The sequence below is a fragment of the Lissotriton vulgaris genome, chromosome 10 (assembly GCF_964263255.1).
Source record: "Lissotriton vulgaris chromosome 10, aLisVul1.2, whole genome shotgun sequence".
Classification (NCBI taxonomy): domain Eukaryota; kingdom Metazoa; phylum Chordata; class Amphibia; order Caudata; family Salamandridae; genus Lissotriton; species Lissotriton vulgaris.
In genome coordinates, this window is record NC_141698.1 from 962,474,889 (window position 1) to 962,497,484 (window position 22,596).

The window sequence follows — 22,596 nt, forward strand, 5'->3', positions numbered from 1 at the left end:
CGGACCTGAGTCCATCTGACATCATTTGGTAACTGGGACCGAACGACCTCCTGTCCTCGGTCCCAACACAGCAATTAGGATGAGACCCTGTCAGTTCTCATTCCTGTTCTTGCCAATGGAAGCATGCATTCCTTCTGGAATGCATGCTCAAATTGTAAAGGGCTGGGGTGTAGTTTATCCCTGCAGGGATCAACAGGGGGCCACCATAGGAACCCCCTAGAATGCCATCCTGAGGCCTTTCACCCATGGGGGCCCTGCTGGAGGCACACAAAGACGGATTCCCACAGCCTTTCTATGTCAGAAAGGCCACACAGAAAGGCTGTGAGAATCTGCCATTGTAATCCCTCGGGCAGAAGGAGCCGACCGAGCCATTACTGGCCGCTTCCGAATGGTAGACAGGCTCTCTGAGCCCGTTGGAAGCCATTAGGAATGCCCGTTCAGATTGTTCTCCAACTAACCACATCATAATTGGTCAATCGGAAAGGAATCCGATAGGACATTTCTATGCTCTCTCTTCGGTTGGAAAGGAATCCCAACAGGACATTTCTATGCATTCAGAATGGTTCCGATCTCAATAGTAATATCAATATCACATCTTGGTCATAAAATTTACATTTACAGATTAACCCACAATAATATAAATATTTTCAAAGAATCTATTTCAAATATGGAGAGGTTCTTCAAATTCTCGTCTATTCACATTGTTTATATTACTAATCAGCATCTGAATGAGGAACAATGTTCCATTGGAATGGTACTATGGAGCTTGTTTAAAGTCCAACAGTTATATTCCTGTAACCGACAATTGCTTCATGCAATGCATTCATTTGTGAAGATGCTGCAGCATATTTATCAGAAGAAACGCATCCCTCAGTAGGGTAGACAAATACGTTATTCCTGTGTGGATTACTTACCTTGTGCAGCAAACTTTAATTCTTTGGCATCTGTGACAGTGGTCCTTTTCTCAGACTGCTTCTTCTCAGCTCTACGGTGGCTTCGTCTTTTCTTTGTTTCACCCCAAAGGTTTGACCCACCGTGCATGCTTGGAATGTTCAAAATAGCAATTCCTTCCAAAGAAATGTTGTTCAGATCCATTTGAATCCCATCACACTAAATAAAGACAGGTGAAATATGAAACACCGATTAATGATAAACTGATTCACGTTAATGAGTGTTATCTGCAACTGTCTTTTTAAAACGTTTATGTAAACCTGTTAAAATAAGTTAAATTACAGACTATTGTGTAAATCATATGATTTATAACAAAATAGCCCAAGGACATACACTTGACAAAACTGACACTGTTTTTAATGAAAGATCTGAGAATATTGGCAAGATTGGTTCAAATATTAAAGAATCTGCATGAAATTCCCAGGCAGTATGGTAGTGACAATGCTAACTAAAGATAGACCTACACAAAATCCCTTTGGCAAATAATTGATAACAATATTAATAAAAGGCTTAGGGGTATATTCATAAGAACTTGTGCTAAACCTCAACAAAAAATGCTATTGCACCTTTACGCATCGCCGCCTATTGCAGTAAAATAACCCTGTGTCAATGTGGAATTCACAACAAGGCAGTTGCATGCGATAGTCTGCCTAAACCGCGGCCAATGTCTGCGATACAACCACCTCGACAGAGATACAAACACAACCCACAATCCAAAAAACATGCGAAGAGCCCATTCACGATGAGGAAAGCAGGGATAAGCACCACCAGGCCAGAGACACACACTGCAAGCGGGAATAAGCACAACAAAAGCCTGAAAAAAAGAGACCCTCCAAACAGAAAACAACAGCCAAGCACAATGAAGGCAACCGATCCAGCATACAAACCCACAAACCCCATTGGCAACAAAACATTGTACATGGCAGGCCATCTTGGACAAGGTGAATGCAGCCTGAGAGCGGAGGTGGACAATGATATAAATATATATTCATTATCTTTTCTTGGTGATGGACATAACATCCCTTTACACAAGTATCAACCACAAAGATGGGATCATAGCTGCTAAGCACTTTCTTAATGATAGATCAATTCATTTATATGAACATAATTGTATGGTTATCACTATGATCAAATTATGTCTAAACAACAATTTCTTCCTTTTCAATAGGGATTTATACCAACAATTGAGGGGTGTGGTTATGGGGGCGTGCTCCTCCCCCAGCTACGTGTGTCTCTATGAGCACTGGGGGGAGGACCATGTCCTGAGGGCATTTAATAAAACAACAAGATATTCAAACATTAAATATTGGTGGCACTACATCGACGATGGTTTTTGCAATATGGAAGGGAATGAAACAAAAGGCAGAATTCTTTCTTTCTTCAATTAATAACAACAAGCTAAATCTGAAGTTTACAGCACAAATTAGTGACCAGAGTGTAGGTGTGCAGGTTTATTTAAACCAAGGAAAGATCCACACTAAACTCCACCGAAAAATCATGGCTAGTAATTCAGACCTTCATGCTAGTAGGCCGCCTCCGAGTCACTTGATACATAGTATTCCCTATGGTGAATTTTTAAGAATACGTCCCATTTGCAGCCCCAACATTGATCTTCAACAATGCCAACAAGAAGCTGTCAAACCCTTAACTTCCCGTGCTTACAAGCGTACTACAGTACTCAATGCCCTTTCTAGACCCAACTCATTGACCAGAGAATGCTGTATGTCATCTAATGTCGTTAATGCCACTACTCCATCAGCAACCCCGCATATCACTGATGTCAACACACAGGAAATAACGTTGATTACTACGTTGAGTAGGCAAGAGAAACAAATACGACATATTATCTATTCTCATTGGCCAATTGTCTTGACTGATATTACTTTGAGTCAAACTTTTCCAAAAAATACCTCTATTACATTCAAACGTGCACCAGCAATGAGGGACTCCCTAATTAGGAGTGGCCCTGAATACATTCCCACACAAACATAGCTATCAAATAGAACAGGAGTTTCCAAGAGCAATTCTTGTTGTGCCTGTAAATTCGGTATCAATACAGCCGAATATAAAACTGCATTCAGTCCGAAACCCATTAAGATCAAGGCACATTACACATATCGCACTGAGTTTGCAGACTACATTTTAGAATGTTCCTGTGGGCTCAAATATGTGGGCAGTAATAAGCTCCAAGTTTTTAACAGGATTTAACAACATTTGAGGCCAGTGGTCAATTCAGGTCGTAACTATCCTGTGGCCTGGTATTTTAAGCTTGTGCACCACAATAACCTCAAGTACAAGCTCAAATATTTTGTAATCAGGGCTGTACCGATACCACGACAAGGGGGGAATTGAGAAAAACGTCTTAGGCAGTTGGACTCACATTTCATCCTCGCACTGGATACCAAAATGCATAATGGTTTAAATACCAGTGAGGACCTTCATAATTTTTTATAATGTCCACTGGAGTTTTTTAGAATGAATAATAGATGGTCACCTTACTTTCCTTCCATTTGTACCCTTTCAACTTTTGGAAATTATCTATTTATTGTTGTAGACTCTCTCTAAACCACCTGTACCATCATCGTTAGAGTTCTGATTCATGCAAACTGCACAATATTTTTGAGGTTGCATTATCAGTGAGTTTCAACCTAGGCAATATTTGATTTTTACATCTTACTGTAATATATATATATTTTTGGACATCTGAGCATTATTGTTAAAGATCCCATGAGCGCCTCAGGTATATAGCATCTTCTGTGAGTCGTCCAGGAAAAGACCAACTACATGTCCCAGGATGCTTAGCGGTATGATGGGCGGTTCTATATAGGGAGAAACTTCCTGTTTCCCTTGTCGGATATTCTGGATCTACCGACCTGGTGACAGCGCTCTTGGGTTCTGTTGAGCTGTTTGTCCATTCCAAGGAAGAAGGTAAAGCTCTTGTCTATTCCATGTGGATTACACGGATGGTGAAGAACCAGCACTTCTGCCGAGTGTTTTAGAACCGCGTTTTTGTTCCTCCGTTGGGGAGCCTTCTGGCCACAGCTAATGCGGAGGAACATTGGTTCTCTTGTAAAGAGGGAAGCTCGTTAATGATTCTTGCCTTGTCCTCCGTTGGAAGAGTCGTATTTACACGGCTCGTTGCGGAGGACGAATTTTGTTAAGTGTGGAGTCCGTCTCTGTTTCTGTATATATTTGCTACATTTGCCCTCCGTTGGTGAGCCTCTTCTACGGCTCGTGCGGAGGATGAAATCTCGTCATGAAATAATTTCCTCTTACCAGGCTTGGTAAGTCGGTCCTCTGTTGGCTGAGCCTGCATCTTGCGGCTCATGCAGGGGATCAGTGTGATACAAGTTGCTGCAGTACTTAACAGTTACTGTTAACAACGGTATTTACTACTTAATATTAGTACCGACAATTATACCAAGAGATGCCTACTGTTTTGGTGGCACAGGTACTGTACTTTTCCTAAACTACGGGTGAAGTAACCCATGTAAGAATATTAACATTTGCATCTTGTGCTTTTGAACACAGGGTTCCCAAGGATATTGTTCAAGACTATATCATATATCTCATCATGTTCCTTCCACATAGGGTATGTTCAACCACACAAGCATCTCACCATAGCGCTAGAGAAATATAGAACAATATATAAGGGCTGTTATTCTTTGTGTGTTACAGGGGGAAGTAGCCTCGCTCGCATCCTTTCAGGGCTCTGATGTGGTTGAAGAGTGGTATCCTCTACATTACAGTTACTTTAGTTTCTTTCACAGGTAGGGGGTACAGCTATTGTTTATCGTGTCTTATTGATACAGGGTTTATAGAAACTGGTACCAACGCTATTGTTATTTGTCTTTCAGATCTCCCTCCCTGCTGTTCCCTTCCTTCCCGCCCTTTTCTCTGCCCTCGCTTGATCCTTCCTTAACCCAAGGCTATTGCAGCATTCTGGGTTTGGTTAGATCAGGAGGTGGCCCTATTTTCAACAACACGCTGATCCAGAGGACTGAGAGGATAACAATCATATAGCTGGTTTAATTTTAAGCTTCTGGGCAGTATCTTAGTTTTATTTGTTGAAATATTTCTATAAACAACACTTCAGCAGTTTACCATATAATACTTTAGGGTTGAACATTATTTTAGCACTTGCGCTTTATAGCTATGTTCTATGACATTTTAGATATAGATGAATCATTTTATAAATGGATGTAATCAATAATGCCTTTGTTTGTTAAGTCTATTTGTGTGCATAAGCATTTTAGTCAAATGAATATACTCATGTTTTTAAGCTTGTTTTCTCCATTCAGGCACTAGTCATTAACATCGATCAAACTACTTCAATATTTAAGCACTAGCACTTTGATATTGAAGCACTAGCACTTTAAAAGTTTATCAATGTGCTGTGATATTTATCATTACTTTCTTGTCTGGTTAACACGTTATATTATTTAAGCATTATTCAATACCTTTGACGATGTTATAAGTTTTCTATTTCAGTCTGGTGTTAACAATTTACTTTTTCAACTGTCATGGATTTCACTACGATTACGTACATTTTATAGACATTTTTCTATATTCATCATGAGTACTGACTCAAGAGTCTGATGTCTTTGTTGTTTTTTTTTCACTATTTAAATGAGGGCAATATGGCAGCATGTCTTGTGATCAAGACCGCACTCTGACGGTTGAAATGCGTCAAGGCAAGCACTAGCCTGGAATAGACCTTTGCATCTGGTGGTCCGTACCTGACTGGTCCGTACCTAAGTAGTCTATTCGGAAAAGCGGTGGACCAGGATTGTTTCTGCATATATATATATATATGATCAAGCCGCGAGGTGAAACGCGTTGTTTGTTTTTGCTGCCAATTAAACTTTCAAGCACAGCAACTCCTGGTGTGTCGTTTACGTGTTTTCCTGATGGGAGAATGGTTGGATAAAGATATTGGGCTTCCGGAACGCTAATAACGACCCACTCGTTATATATATGAGCAGGTATATATATATATATATATATATATATATATATATATATATATTCACTCTCAAACCCCCTGAATCATGAGAGGACACTCTGCAACATCCCGCCCTCCGGCTTGATTAGGCAATCCGCATTTAAAACCTCACATTTTTCTCCGTGCCGACGCGTTTCGAAGCATTACAGCTTCTTCTTCATGGGCTGCCAAGAATTGCACACTTGAATCGCATTTGACAATTTGAAGCGTTTTATTTCAACAATGCCTCCCTCAAGGGCGTGTCCTTTCTTTACACGCTCATGGTGACTTGTGGGGCATGTAGTCTTTCAATGCGACAATGTTCATAACTTTGGTAAGTTCAAATGATGAAATTCAATTGTGGCAATATTAACGGTGTTTCTTGTCCTTTAGTAGGTGGTGGGGAAGTAATTGCGGACTCACGTGCCATATGGATGTTGCGCTGCAAGCGCTCCGTTTTCCTTAGTAGTTGGAACTGCAGCCCCAATCTGCCAGGGATGTGTTTGTCTCCAGCCGATGGTGGTGCCACTCTCCGCGGCCGGGGCGACCGCGTGCAATATTCACTCTCAAACCCCCTGAATCATGAGAGGACACTCTGCAACATCCCGCCCTCCGGCTTGATTAGGCAATCCGCATTTAAAACCTCACATTTTTCTCCGTGCCGACGCGTTTCGAAGCATTACAGCTTCTTCTTCATGGGCTGCCAAGAATTGAAGAAGAAGCTGTAATGCTTCGAAACGCGTCGGCACGGAGAAAAATGTGAGGTTTTAAATGCGGATTGCCTAATCAAGCCGGAGGGCGGGATGTTGCAGAGTGTCCTCTCATGATTCAGGGGGTTTGAGAGTATATATATATATATATATATATATATATATACAAACCTTGCAGAGACCCACTGTAAGAACAGCCTCCTGGAAGAAAGTAACTCACGCTGTAGATTGGTGCCTGCTGTCAGTTTTATTGAAGGGGAGGAAAGTTCAAAAAGTTCGTGCCAGACGCGTTTTCAAGAGCAACATGCTCTCTTCCTCAGTGGCTTGATGAAGCTGCAGTGAAGCGGTGGTAGTGCATATCACCTGCCTGTGGGGCGTGGCCGACAGCACGGCCTTATGGTCGATGTAGTCCTGAATAGGAGCGCTTCATAGTCAGCAATTAAAAAAATAAATCCCAAGTGGGTAGACATCCTCTACCTTCACCTCCACTGTCCTGCTTTGTGGCTTGCCAAATGAGCAGAGCGCCGCCACACTGCATAGGCGGTTGCTCATCTTCCATCCCTGCTGCTCGGTACCTTGTGGACGTACCTTCCCACGTACTAGGCTTAGGTTAGGTACACCGAGGTAGGCGTATTTAGAAGCACCAGTTGAGTATGTTTAGTGAAGCTTTTATCTTTGTATGTAACTGTATATATTTTATACCTTTTAAGTAACATATGGCTCAGAAACCATATCAATGCTTTTGCAGTATTATTTCATAAAACTCCTTTTACTGTACGCACTTTACTTTATAGCAAGTATTGCAATCGTAGCAATTCATTTCTCTTGCATGAGAAAGAAGAATGTTCAATAAATAACACCTTTTTATTGAAAACGCATGTCTCTCTATTTCTCTACACTCTGGTGAAACTAAGTATGCACAACTGACTGAGTAAAATAGCTGTCTATTGTTTTCACACGACTCTGGAGATATACTCCTTATTCTGGGGGAGCAAAGTTGTCATGTTTATGTGGTTGTCAGAAGCTGAATCCCTTCTTGTCTAATCAGGGAAGTTCACTCCTCCCTGTTCATTCCAAAACGTTACTGGTGACCTCTGAGCTAGCTGGCAAACCTAAATTAAGTCTAACATATTCAATAGAGACCTAGTCGACCTCAGTCCTACGTCTAAACTATCGTTTATGTTATTCCAATGCGCAGAGCCTATTGGGAAAATAGGATCTACACTACAAGATATTTATGATCCTGTTGTAACTAAGTTGCAAGCTATCTTTTATAAGAGAATTGGCCGTAAGCAATTAGCCCGCCTAATAGAGGTCCACTGGTTTTACTCAGATTGTAAACAAGCTAAGAAAGTATTAAGAACAGCTGTTAAAAGATGTGAACGGGTCAAGATCATTCAGGCTATGCAGAGCTACAAAACTGCTCTTACAAAGGCCAAGAAAAATCAGGATGATAATATCTGACAAAATTTGCTCCAGGCTGTTAAATTAAAGGATAATAGCTCCTTTGGGCACATAGCCTCGCATGGAAGCATCAATAGCAGGAACACAAATGATCACCATATTCAATCTGAAACATGAATCACCCACTTTAGCACACTGTACGCTAGCTAAATTCTGCATCATATAACTTTTGCCATACTTAAGCACGTCTTCAGCACTAGGCTATTTTTATTCAATATAGGCACACATGTACATACATTCAATCTATGCTGTATTTGATTGTAGGCTCTTGGCTATTGATTTTTCTTTTTTAAAATGGTTTAGGGTTTGTAAAGGATCTGAGTAGCAGTAGCTTGTATGTTGCCATGAATAATGTAACTTGAAATGTCATCAGTAATGTAATTTAACATGTCATGAGTGATGCAAAACGTGCGGTCACTAGACTTTAACTAAGAAAATGTACATCAGGAGCAGGAGGTTGTTACAAATAATTGAGTTTACTAGGGAGGGCATTTCGGTTTTGATGTATAAAAGGTGTGTGAAGTAAAATTGTTTTGACATCCTCCAAAAATGATGATATTTGAATTTATTTAAATACATCTCCTCATTTCTCCTTTCTTTTTCTATCTTAGGCAGTGTCTCTGAATTTTGCTAAGTACCGCATGACGAATGACTCACAGTAGAAGGTCTTCTATATTCGTTCCTTTCTATTTTACAACATTACACAACATGATTACTTTTTTTAGTTTGTTCTGCTTTAATAGAAAATATTTATTGTAAGACTGTGGAGTCTCCCTTTGGTAAAGAAAAAGCTGGCAAAGTAAAAACGTTTATTTAATTTATTTCAAGTGTAGAACCAAAAATGCTACAGCACTTTCAATTTTGAAATAAATCTGCAATTCATTTAAATATAAAAAATTATTTTTCTGAAGTTTAAATTAAAAAACGAATTTTAATTTTAAGTAAGAAAATAATTGTTTTGTTAGGCTTTAATTCATAACATTAATGTATGAATTAATTAAATGTGATTATATTTTACTAAAAAGTAATATTACATCAGTTTTTCATTTAAATGAAATGATACATGTTTTATTTTGGGATTTTTTAACACTACATTTTATTTTTGTATATTTGTAATTATTTGAAATAATCTCATTTAATTTAACATTATTTCCTATGGGTTTTATTTCATGTCCCTTCCTTCATTACTTTCTATGGGAGGATGTTGGTTGGTTATGTGGGGTGCTGGGCTTACATTAGCTCTGAGCTGTAAATAGCATTTTGTAGAACTTTAGTACTACTATTGTAGTACTTTGAAACGTACTACAGAAAGCTGTTTGTGAATCGGGCTCATTCTTTCTTAAGGCCCTTCATGCTCCTGCTAATAATTAAGTCATGCATGTGCTTAAACAAAATGTGTCATGCTAATACATTACTTAAAATTACTTACTCAGGGGCATATTCTCAAGATAAGGCTTTAAAATTATAGCCGCTTTAGCAGCAGGAAACTGCCGCTAAAGCGGCGATAACGGGCTTGATAACATGCCCCTGTGCAATCCCATAGAAGCCCATGTTCTGGTATGAACTTATTAGAAGCAATGCCGAGTGAGGAAAAGCCCTGCAAAGCCTTGCCACACAGCTACCAGCGTTATTTGAACCAATGCAAAGTGTTTACTTTACAAATTGACCCTAAGTTAAGCCTAGGTGCTTTGTCCAAAGTTACCAGCGAATTAAGCATGGGTTAATTTGGGGTTTGCTTGTGTCTCACCCTGACAGAGATTGTGGTTACTGCCTGAGTAGATTTTTTTCCCCCCTCAACCAGTAACCCAATTTCCAACAGTCATCTTCTCAGTTACATTACTTGGTCACCAGAGGAAAGGAAAACAAGCCACCATCGGAGGTTAGGATTACTGGACTATTATCAGGCAATACTAATTTAGAAAGGAGAGATTGAGCCTTGGCATAGGTAAATCACTTAATCTTTGCCCATTTTTCAACTGTTAAACATGTGCATCAGACCCCACAGAGGAACTGTCTCATTTTTACCCACTAAACCTTTGTGTTTGCTGTCTTAAAAATCATTGTTTCTACGCTCTGGCTATGCTGCACAAATGTGGAAAAGATATGGGACTGAGGGAATACTGCAACATGCTGTACCTCAGATGGCTGTCATTCTATGCAAACTGCTCATTAATGGTGATATTATTGATTTGAATCGGAGGTAAGGTATTTGGTACTGGTTAGAACCGGTCCTTGGCACACATCTCACAGACAGTAACACATTTTCATTTTTCAGGTCATTTTACACGTAGTTTGGAGGCTTCAATGCTTGCCAGTAGCTTCTTTCATTATCTCTAATTTTGAATTTTGCTTTGCTCATATGATGGCATAGAATGACAGGCATTTATCTGTATAGGATAGACTGACAGCAGCCATGTATCAGGTCAGAGCTGTAAAAAGTTTAAACTTAAACTTAACAATGAGAAGTGAGGACATAACTAACAATAATAGTTCAACCCATTAGTTATTCTCACCACCTCAAACGACAAGATTTTTGCCAGAAATGACCAGTGCATGACCTACATTTCTGCTTTTCTTTAAGGTGCCTGTGAAGCTTTTTTGAAGTTGATCTCTCTAATGTGCAGACCAGACTGGCCAATTAGACAGGACATGGTGTAATGTCAGGGTTCCAATCAATAGAATGCTAATGTAATGGCTAGTAAAACACTTCTGTATTATGCAAAAGAAATGTTCCCTGTATTCACCTGTTCCCCAGCCACACAGTTCATCATCAAGCATTCCTAACCCACTGACTACATACAAAAATGTGTGTGTTACAATATTGAATGTAGAACATTGTCATGTTTTTTCCAATGACTCAGAGTCACAGAAATATATGAGATAAATAATAAATATAGTGAATTTTTAAGGGCTATTTTGTCACTTAGAAAGAATTCATTGATCACATATTTTCAGCAACTAGTTTCTTACAATTTTCTTTTGGTGCTGTTATGTGGCTCAGCTCACATGCTTTGAATATTTTCAGTGTGCGTTAAAATCATATGCCCATGTCATATGTTTCAAATCTAAAATTGGGAAATTATTCTGTATAAGGTATGATTTACAGAAAGGCTTGACAATATCCAAGATTATTACATTCTTATCCCTCTTTTTTGGTCCAGTCCCGTGCCATGAATTTTTGTCATTTTAATGTTATTAATACAATTCTAGCACAAATAGGCCTCCATTAGTAGCCTTCCTCTGTTTAATCCCTCTTATCTTAGTGCCTCATCACATGACAGGTATGCTTGATACTTGGACTCTATGTGCCAGATACTTGAGATGTCATCCAGACGTACAATGTCCATTATGTGTTTTGTTGATGATTGTTTGTTGATCCAGGGGTATTTATTTGCCCTTTACACAATCACAAAGCTATTTAGAGGAATAGAAAAGTTCTTCCTTTTGATGGAACATTTCTGCCTGTCTCCAACATGACATTAGTCCGGCGAGAATCTGTTCAGTCCATGTTGTGTTGTTGCGAGGGAAGGAGAGAAGCTGCCTCCTGTTCTGGTAGGAATGCCAGATTAGTGAGGCAGTACAGTGCAGCCAAATAATATACTGAGTAAGCAACAATATGCAGAGACAGCTTCATCAACAGGAGAGGCACCACATCATTTTAGGGTTATACAAGAAGGATTACACTCAATGGATGTTTTACTGATTAATAAATACAGCTGTAGGGACTGCTTTTTTGACCAGACAGGGACCTCCTCTCTGGAAAAAGAGCAATCCAGACACTTCCCCTGCTCAATATACTGATGAGTGTGAAGATGAATTGGACCAGAGGGTGATTTAGGTACAGGGTCAGATCTGTTGGAGTCCATCCTGCACCTATATGATAATTTGGACTTGTTTTTCCTTTAAAAAAAGTCATACTCTCTGTCTTTCCATAATGCTGGAAAACTCTGGCTATAGACTAGAAGGAAATGCAAAAGCATACTTTCCAAGATTTCTAGACTGCATATACCGGATGCCGATTTAAAAAAATGAGTACCCAGAAAGGGCAGAAATGGCAAAAGTTGAATATTTGATGGTGGATTTAGCTACTCAAAGATCCATCCTTTCAGAGAATGCTACCCCTACTGATCCAGTGGATGACAAACTGGAGAGTGCCTGTAAAGTTTGCAGTTGGGGCAGTACTTATGCACCCTACACAGTTTAGTTATTTGTCAAGATTTTCAGACCTTGGTTGAATATGCATCATGGTATAGCCTTCACCCTTTATTTCTCAATTATGGAGCAGCAAGTCAGATTTTTGACTGATATTTCTTTCAATGGAATATGTTTCACTGCACCCGCTTTAGGATCAATGATAGCTGCAAGTAGGGACATCAGGGTGAGGGTCTGGATGGCTGATAAACTCTCAGAATGCTATATTAAGTATCCTTTCTTTTAATAGCTGGTTGTTGTTGAGAGCCCAGCAGGAGGAATTGGTGAAAATGTCTGTAGAAAATGACAAGTTGCTAGCTCCTGGTAGCCCCTCTGCTAAGGGTAGGGACTTTCCATTCAGGAGGTCATTCAGAACTCTTTCTTCCAGGATGGCGCCTCACCAACAAGTACCAATTTATCATTTCACCTTTGGATCCTTCCACATCTAAATGATGTCTACGCAGAGAAGGTAGGAGGGAGGTTTTCAGACTTCTTAATCTTGTTCATATGGGGCATGGAGACCAGATAAGGTTCAGCTATAGGATCTCTTTTTAAAGTACTCAAGTGTGTTTCTTCCAGTCAATCGTCTTCTCGTCTATCAGTATATCTTCATGGACATGTGTAGGAGATTCAAGATCTAATCCATAAGGGCACTGCCATTCCATTTCAAAGGACTGATCTGGGGCTCAGTTGGTAATAATTTCCTTCTCCAAAAATTGGGAATTGTTGGCTAATTCTGTGGTGTAACGAAAATTGAGGGCACCCCCTGCAAGGTAAATGGAGGGGCCCCCTCTGGACTCTATCAGGAGCTCTCTGGCTGAAGGGCTGTGCCTAGGGGACCCCTGGATCTTTGGGCCCCCTGCACTGGGGTGGCAGCCTGGGCCTGTATTTCACCCCATAGCCATTTCCAGATCTCAAGAAAGTACACAGGTTTCCATGACAATGCTTTAAAATGGTAAGTCTTCACTCAATATTGGCATGCATCACTCTTGGCCATTTCCTTTCTTCCTTAGATGTGGTATACAGTTATCGATACGGTCTGAAGTAGTTTCAATTCTGTATAAAAGGGGAAGAATACCAATTTTGAGTCCTTCATTTTGAAATAGCTTCTGCCACTTAGTCAATTTTCCCTTATCTGGATGCCAGGCTAATTTGCATATCTGTTTTGAAGGGAATGAAAGTTTATCAGGTGTAGGAAATCTTGAAATAACATGGAATTCTGTGGAACCGAGCCAATTCTCCTCTGACACAGCACAGAACTTGCACCACATTAGAGCCTAGTCAACCAAGGTCAGCATACTTCCACGTAATGGTAAGTCGATGGATTCGATGGGCTGTTACTTTGATTGATCACAAGGCAAGAGTAGTACTGTTTTCCCTATATTTGGATCACACTATCCAAAGTGTACTTCCTGAGCTGCTTTTAAAGGAGTCTAAATTAAAGATATTTATGCATCCACCACTTGGTCCCATCCTCTCTTTTGAGGCAGATTAAAAATTACATAAGTTAAGAGTAGTTTCTTCTTCGTGTGGGTCCTCCTTTTTGAGCAATAAATGGAGCCATGTTTTTTGTAGTTAGTAAATCATTATGCTTTGGGAATGTATTGTCTGGTTGTGTTAGTGTATGTGAAGTTTTCATTTGGGGTCTAGAATAGTTTTCTTTCTTGGCTTTGCTATGTAATTATTGCATAAGGTCTGAGAAAAAGCAGATAGATGAGGAGGTACTGCCCAATGTATTCAATGGTAATCATTACTTGGACTCCAGGCTTCCTTGTCACAGTTCTGGCGGCCCTCCCTACCTCCCTCTCAGGAGTATTTAATGGGAAGAAATGTCTTGATCATTCCTTATATAGGTACTTTAATCATAGATAGAAGAGCGTATAGCCCTCCTATATGTTAACAAAAGATTCTGCCCATATATGAAACAAGAATCATGATGTAAGGACTATTAGAAGAAAGCCTGAACTAGAAGTAATAGAGATAAACAGTAAGGAATCCAATAATTACTAGCTCTCCGGCTTTCATTATGAGTGGCTCAATAATGTGAACACATGTATTGTTGAGAGCTTCAGGCCAAATCGGGATTAAATGTAATGTGGAATGAAGCAGAAATAAAGTGGCTCACTCATTTTCATGCGCACATCTGCATGCTGAATGTAAGCAAATCATCCAGGTTAAAAAAACTTCCTACACATAGAAAATAATTTGTGGGATTCAGTGGGAAAATGCCAAAATGCTGATTCTTGCGTGTTATTTCCCATTCCAGCTGTCAAACTCAGAATGCCATGGTATCAGTAGCATCAGGTGCAGTACGGCAGTGCCATGTTATTGGGCCACTCAATGTGAACCTACATGGCTAATCTTATTGCCAGTGAATAATTCAGTAAAATGTATTTGGAAATGGATCCATTACAAATACAGGGGTAGCTTTTAAAGTTGACCAGTCAACTGACCTATAGTGAGACAGATATATATTTCACAGTTGTTTTTAAATGCATTGATAAAATAATGTAACATTTCGGTTTCTTTACTTTTTTCATAGATTAAAAGGTTGTTTCTGTTTTATGTTTTCCTTTTTATGAAGGACCAGGAACAGATTTATATGCACTTAGGCCCACATGATTAGACATTTAGCAATCCTTTGCAGTTACACCACCCAGAGAAATAACCAGTTCTTTTCACAGAGTGCTATTCTCACCCTGTGACAAGGAGGGGCGCACCACCGTAAGAGTGGAGGAGCATCGCCCTGACTACTAAAATGCCCCCAAAAGCCCCAGAGATTAAAAATAAAATGGTAATACAGTTATTTTATTACCATTTTATTTTTCATCCACCTGTCCCGAACTGAGGGCCAGGAATGGGTGGGGCTTGCTGAGTTGCAGCAGCGGGGAGGATGGTGGGCTGCCTGGGCACTTTTCAAAGTGCGCATGTCTTTTTCACTGGCCGTCATGAGTTGGCCATGGACATCCATACTTTGAAAGCTCTAACCAGGCTGTCTTATGACTACCTTTTTCTCTGTCTTCGATACAAACAAATATCATTGCACACTGCAAGGTATAACAGCTTTTTAGTAAAATAATGAACAGCTTATATAATTCCTCCTTTGGAAATGTTTGCTAAATATTTCTCCTGTCATCGATTGCGTCTTCAACTGTGGGACAGTTTTTGGACAAATTATAAGTGGTCCATCTGGTCGCGAAGGCAGCACCACCATGTAAATTTTGTAATGGACTGTTGGAGCCGGATTCTCGACTCCGTTATAACAGGATGGCAGGCTGTGATATATTTGGCTAGGTGACTGGAGGCTCTATCGAGGGTATTGATCTCATGCACCTTAAGGCAGAACCCATCAAGGGTAGTATTTGAACCCCGGATTACAAGTCCCAGAAACCCAACAACACCAGGTGCTCATTAAGGGAGATATAAGGGCTATGAGGAACTCCTCCTGATGTATCTGCCAGCGGTGAGCCGACCCGTGAATAAGGAGCACAGGAGCTCCGAAACGCCTAAACGGGGAAGCGGAGCTGATTTTATATAAATTAATCCTGCTGCAAAGTATATATGTATATATATATATATATATATATATATATATATATATATATATATATATATATATACATTTATATATATATATATATATATATATTCAATGAAAAAACCATTGGTTTTAGGCCATATATAGTTAGGGATTTGCATTTAGAAAACCTTATTTTACTCGCATAAAACCATTGAAATTCCATATATAGTTATAAGCGCTAACTATATATCGCGCACCCGCAATCCACTGCTGATGATGTCACATATTACATCATTCATGACATGGTTAGTGACATCACTGATGACATCACTGATTACAACATCCAGTGACTGTATGTTTCTGTAAAGTTAAAATATGTTTTACATATTGAAGAATGAGTGGATGTATAAGTGTCTGGATGAAGGATTTAGTAGGTGCAAGACTGACTGTATGAGTGAGTGATTAAATGTGTCTCACTGAGTGCATGGGTTAGTGACTAAACTGTTTTAATTTGTGCATCATTATATCTGTTGTTCTACAAACTGCTGCATATGTTGATCAGTAGCTATATGAGTAACTGTATGGGTTATTGATTGGTTGTCCAAGTATTTGTATGGGAAACTGAGTGTGTGTGTATGGGTGGCTGGGAGGTGTGTGACTCTGTACATAGATGTGTGAGTAGTTGATTCACTATATGTATAGATTCAAAACTGCATATGGAAACAGCTGTATGGGCGGTTGACTGTGCATGAGTGTATTAGTGAGTGAATGGATATCTCAGTGCTACATGTCAAATTAAGTACATATGTAAAACACAGTACATGTGAGAGTTGACATTTATAAATAACTGTGCATAAGAGCTAGTGAATGTGTGAGTGGCTGTATGGATCATTGTGAACATGTATCAGAGATTGTATAAGAGAGTAAAGTAAATATGTGTTAGTATATGTTTGAATAAGTAAGGTGTGTATAACTGTATAGTTGAGAAAATGGAGGTGTGATTGATTTTTGGCATAACTGACTAGGTGTGTGAGTAACTCCAGGGATGAGTGACTGTCTGTTTACACTGATTGTATCTAAGGTTATATTAGAGTCTGAAGAGGTTCATGGTATTATCACATGAATGATATCATCAGTGATGTGATCAGTCATGTCAAATGAGATGTTATCAGTGATGTCATCAGTGATGTCATTTGAGATGTCATCAGTGATGTCATCAGTGATGTCACTAACCATGTCATGAATGATGTAATATGTGACATCATCAGCAGTGGATTGCGGGTGCGCGATATATAGTTAGCGCTTATAACTATATATGGAATTTCAATGGTTTTATGCGAGTAAAATAAGGTTTTCTAAATGCAAATCCCTAACTATATATGGCCTAAAACCAATGGTTTTTTCATTGAATTTTCAAGGTTTTGTAAATGCAAATTCCTAACTATATATGGAGTATAACCTATGGTTTTTTCTGTGAATTTCAATGGTTTTTTAATAGCAAATATCAAAAGCTGTCAAATGTCAAGTACGTGATAGGTAAAAACGTTTTCGTGTTTATGCACGCTGATGTGCTTTGAACGCTGCCCCCCCCACTCCCCTCTTTTCTCTTAGTAGTACTCTCTCTTTGCAGATAGTGAACGGTAGTTAACTCAGACCTTTACCCCTGTTGTAATCCGTCGTACCTGCTTGTCTCTCCATTTGATTAATTATTATCCAAGCATTTACTGTTTTACAATTGGTTCTCTTTGGATCATTCTCCATTTACAAACAAGCACAAAGTCGCAATACTCTGTTTAGTCTTTGCAGATAGTGAAAAATCGTGTAAAAAAATAAAAGTAATCGAGCAAAATCAGTAGACCACTAATTCGATCTCTTTTTAACCTCGGTAAAATACAAACATTAGGAATAACCCTTCATGAGAAATACGAAAATAGTGAAATGAATTGAGCTCCACACCATGAGGGCTGCAAAACAGCTCGACTCCGCCACCCACACCGCCCAAAATAACGGCAAACCCTATGCAAATATTATAAATATACACAACACACCACCAAAGAAACAGAGTAAAACATTTTATTAAATAACTATTTACATAACTATTTTATACTTTTTATTGCCCGATCCGGCTAGCTCAATCGATCGAGCATGAAAGTCATGCACTGATAACAAGCGTTGAGAGTTTGTAGAATGATGGCTTCAGATTTTCCACATACGGTGTAGTGGCGCGAACTGGCAGGGGGCGTTTGGATTCTACCCCTTCTCCAAATAAGATTTTCATACGTGAATGTTCGTTCATACTTTTTGTCCCTGAGTTGCTTCCATGTCACTGCCTTACATAAATGGCATAAGTCCTGGTTGTTGAGTGCCATACTTCAGAGTTCTAAGCAGCTCTTGTAACACTGTTTAAACCTTATTTGCACCTGCTGCAGCTTCACTATTCAAAGTAAGTGGGGTCCATTTGTGGACCTGACTGCATTGGAAAACAATGTGATACGGTGCCTCCCTAAACCGCTTGACGGAGGCCCCCGAGGGGCGGTGAGATGGCGCGGACTGAGAGGGGGCGCTTGGCTCCTGCCCCCTCCCCAAGTCGTGTTGCCCTGGTGAGGCCTGAGATCGCCCCCGGCATAGGCGGCCGGCTCCCGGGGTCCGGCGGAATTTTTCCCTTTTGAAGAATCTTTCATTCTGGACCTTGTCCCACAATCCGTTTCACCTGAAGACACGCTGTCGTAGGGCGCCCCTTTACCGTTTTAGTTGCCATTCCGCCCGCTTTTGGTACTCTGTGCCTCTTCCGCCATTCAGCTGTTTACCGCTCGCTCTTGCGACTACAACGTCTCACTCATCATGTAGTTGAGTTGCTCCCGCTCTTAAGATTTGACCGAACTTTTTGGACTGCTGAAAGCGGTGGAATTCCGACCGCTGGTTGGTGGAGACATTTTGACTATATTCTGCACCTGCATTGTCGCGTAATGCGTCATATGACGCGACGCGTTAGCGCACCCGGAAGTGCTCCGGTGCGCAAGGCGCAGCTTCCCGGAAACGATCCAGAGCGCGCCGCGCAGCGCGTAACGTAAGCATAACAGGTCATGTGACTTGTTAATAAAACTTTTCATTGGTTCATTTTACTTTTCTTTTCCTAATTATGTAAGACTAGGTCATGTGACCTAAAAATAACACTTTTCATTGTCAGTCAGAATATCTTTATTCGACTTATTAAAGTCATACAAAGAGAAAAAAAGAAACATTAGAACAACACGTTAAAAAGTATACATTATATCAATACACGTTTAAAATACTATTTACACTTGGATAAAAAGGTATATATATATATAAAAACCATGCCTATACTGTAATTTCATACAATTAATAAACTTTTAGGGCGAAGATTGACCAGCAACTTTCGCCCTAGCTGCCGCGACCAAAAAATTTGCAAGACCAAATGCAATACATGGATTAGCCATAAGCTGTAGATAGAGCAACGGGTCATTGGATTAAAACATTTTTTTTCCCCAAACGATGAAAGCCCCACCTTGTTTCTGGATGTTTCATACTGAAGCTGGCGTCACCATGAGAGCACCACCATCTCGTAGCTCCGTCGTGGCCATTCCGCAAGCAATCATGGCAGCCGCTCCCCACCAGAAGCCTGCGGGAGTCGAGGGCCCCCAAGACTTTTGTACAATCTTCAAGGCTGAGTGGACGCTTTCGAGAATGGAACCCAAGCCCTGGCAGACAAGCGTCCGAGTTCCAAGGTGTCCCAGGGCCATTTTACTGGACCAGGCCCAAATCCGAAGAGCCGGACGCCATTTTAAGAATCCTGTGGCAGCCGCCTACTGCTGCACCGCAAGAGTGGGAGCAACTCAACTACATGGTGAGCGAGACGCTGTAGCCGTAAGAGCGGGCGCTAAACAGCTGAATGGCGGAAAAGGCACAGTGTAGCAAAAGCGGGCGGAATGGCGACTGAAACGATAAAGGGGCGCCCCACTACAGCAGACAAGCCTCCGCCATGTGCTTCAAAACTGCATATGTATCTCGTGATATCAAGGTTGGGCAACCAGTACAGAACAAGCAGTTACGAGTCCCATTTACACCGGCGCCATTTTGGGCGCGGCCGGGCAGGTCCAGGATCTACTGAAACATAAAAAATGAGGCTGACGTCTCTGAAGCAGTTGACGAACAGCAGGACATAGCAAATAAACATGAACTCTCTAAAGCTGTTAACTCACTGCAGAACAAAACAAGTGAACCTGAAACCTCTGGAATAATTGTCGCTCAAAAGAACAACACACAAAACTCTGTAGAGCCTGAAGAAAAAAAAACAGAAGGGCACTGTAGTTTCAGACACACTTAACACTAATGACTAAACAAAGATATCTTCTGTTTATAAAGCAGTTATCATCTTGACAGAATTGACAAAGAAGTGTACAGACACCAATGCATCAGCATTCTCGGAGATAACATCTTAAGGAACAAAGAAAGACCTGTTCACTCTTGACACCCCAGGTGCTGTGTATATTGCACTATAGTGCTGCATCGAGAAAACGGGCAACCCTATTGATGTGGATTTTTCATTATTGATTATTGTAAAGAAATGGCGACTCCCCCCTTTAGCAGATTAGCTAAATGTTTGCGTAATTTAGGCATAAAAGTTATATTATTGTTGTTGTTGTTGTTATCGTTATAGTTCTGGTTAATTTCAAAAAATGGTTAAATATATTTACAGTTTTTGTTGCGTTCGTTATATTTAAATATTAATAAAGTTTTAAAATGTAACTGTCTTCGAGTACTATATTTTTTAAAAAAATCGGGTGAATGGGGCCTTGAATCGGGTTATTGTCATGTGTGGACTTTGCAAGTGTACTGCTACAAGATCGGACATTTCAAACTCAAATGCACGTTCTTTTTCTTACCTTTCCGAAGCATGGAGCGCAATAGCAGGCAGAGAAAGGGTGATGCACGTGTTGAACACTGCCTGGCCTGCAAATTGCTGGCAGTGCCCCCCCGCCCGCTCCTGAAAGAGGGCACACACACACCGCCGCCCCGAGTACTTCACAAATCTTTAAAAGACCATGCGCTTGTTCAATGGGAAGTGGATAACATGGCTAAGAGCATTTGCTGACTAATGCATGAATATCGCTGACTTTTCAGCGATATTCATGCATTGCGGCCGTTTTTTATCGCATTTGCGATAAACCTTGCTAATAGCAAGGTTTATGTGCGATAAAATTCGCCGAAGTGCGGCGATAATTATTGTCTCTAAACAAGTTAGAGACAAAAATTACCGCTAGTTGTTGGAAATATGCCCCCGGGTTTTTCCTTGCAGGAATCGGAAAGCAAAAGACTAGCACTGAAATCAGTAGTCTCACACCTGAATCGGGAGGGTTGGCATGTCTGGATACTCTACAGCTGGGGCCATAAACTACATCCGCAGGGCTAGGTGATAGCCTAGGTCCGGCCTGGACAATCGGACACAGAGGAAGAGGAGTGTCAGAGGGTGCGGTAGTGAATAGGGTGAAAGGGAGGTGTCGAGCGGGCACAGGGTGTGATTCTCAGAGAAGAGCAGCGCAGATGGGGGAAGTATATAGCCCATGCATGAGAGAGAGAGCGGGGGTGACCATTGCGTGGGGGAGATGCGTGCGAGGGTGGGGAGCTGTGCTGAGAATCGACGGCGTGCAGAGAGTGGCCCTGGTCAAGGCATCTAAAATGGCTGCCGTGCACGACAAAATTGTGGCATTGGACAAAAACGCAAGATGGCGCAGACAATGTTTATCAATAAGGATTCATTTATAACAAAATATTTACTCGCAGTGACAAAATGGTGTTCAACACTTCCTTATTTCCATCGAATCGAACGTTAACAAACGTCACGCAGCAAAAAAAAAAAAAAAAAAAAAAAAAAAAGCTCACGCACCCTGCAGTTTTTAGCCATGTTATCCAATGGAAGGTGGATAACATGGCTAAGAGCATTTGCTGGATAATGCATGAATATCGCTGACTTTTCAACGATATTCATGCATTGTGGCCGATGTGCGGCGATAATTTTTGTCTCTAAACAATTAAAACGAAGCACAAAATGGCGAATTCCCGTTTCGCTACCAGTTTGCGGCCCAGTTCGCGGCCCGTGAAGCGCTTCTACCGTGAAAAATCATTTTTTTTTTATTTTCCCCACGGGACCCTTTAATAACCCCAACAACATTCCTAGGGGGTCAAGAGGGGTATACCTTGCCCCCTTTCAATAAATTCCCCCTTCGTTTTTCACCTCTTCTTCTCTCTCGATCCTACCGAGAGATAAGATGGCGGCCGCTCCGGACTGTTTAGAATGTTGACAGACACCGGAGAGCCAATCAGCTTTCTGTTATCCAATGGAAGGTGGATAACATGGCTAAGAGCATTTGCTGGATAATGCATGAATATCGCTGACTTTTCAACGATATTCATGCATTGTGGCCGATGTGCGGCGATAATTTTTGTCTCTAAACAATTAAAACGAAGCACAAAATGGCGAATTCCCGTTTCGCTACCAGTTTGCGGCCCAGTTCGCGGCCCGGGAAACGCTTCTACCGTGAAAAATAATTTTTTTTTTATTTTCCCCACGGGACCTTTTAAGAACCCCAACAACAATCCTAGGGGGTCAAGAGGGGTATACCTTGCACCCTTTCAATAAATTCCCCCTTCGTTTTTCACCTCTTCTCTCTCGATCCTACCGAGAGATAAGATGGCGGCCGCTCCGGACTGTTTAGAATGTTGACAGACACCGGAGAGCCAATCAGCTTTCTGCGCGC

The 22,596-nt window shown here is 40.7% G+C and overlaps 1 protein-coding gene across 3 annotated transcripts in view; it reads right to left on the bottom strand.

The window, feature by feature from the left end:
• Positions 1-22,596, bottom strand: part of DGKB (diacylglycerol kinase beta) — a 1,765,597-nt gene that overhangs the window by 475,698 nt on the left and 1,267,303 nt on the right. For all 3 annotated transcript variants that reach the window (XM_086941963.1, XM_086941961.1, XM_086941962.1), the window contains one exon: positions 915-1,110. In XM_086941963.1, coding sequence (XP_086798089.1) covers positions 915-1,110 — 196 coding nt within the window. The remainder of the gene's footprint in view (positions 1-914; positions 1,111-22,596) is intronic.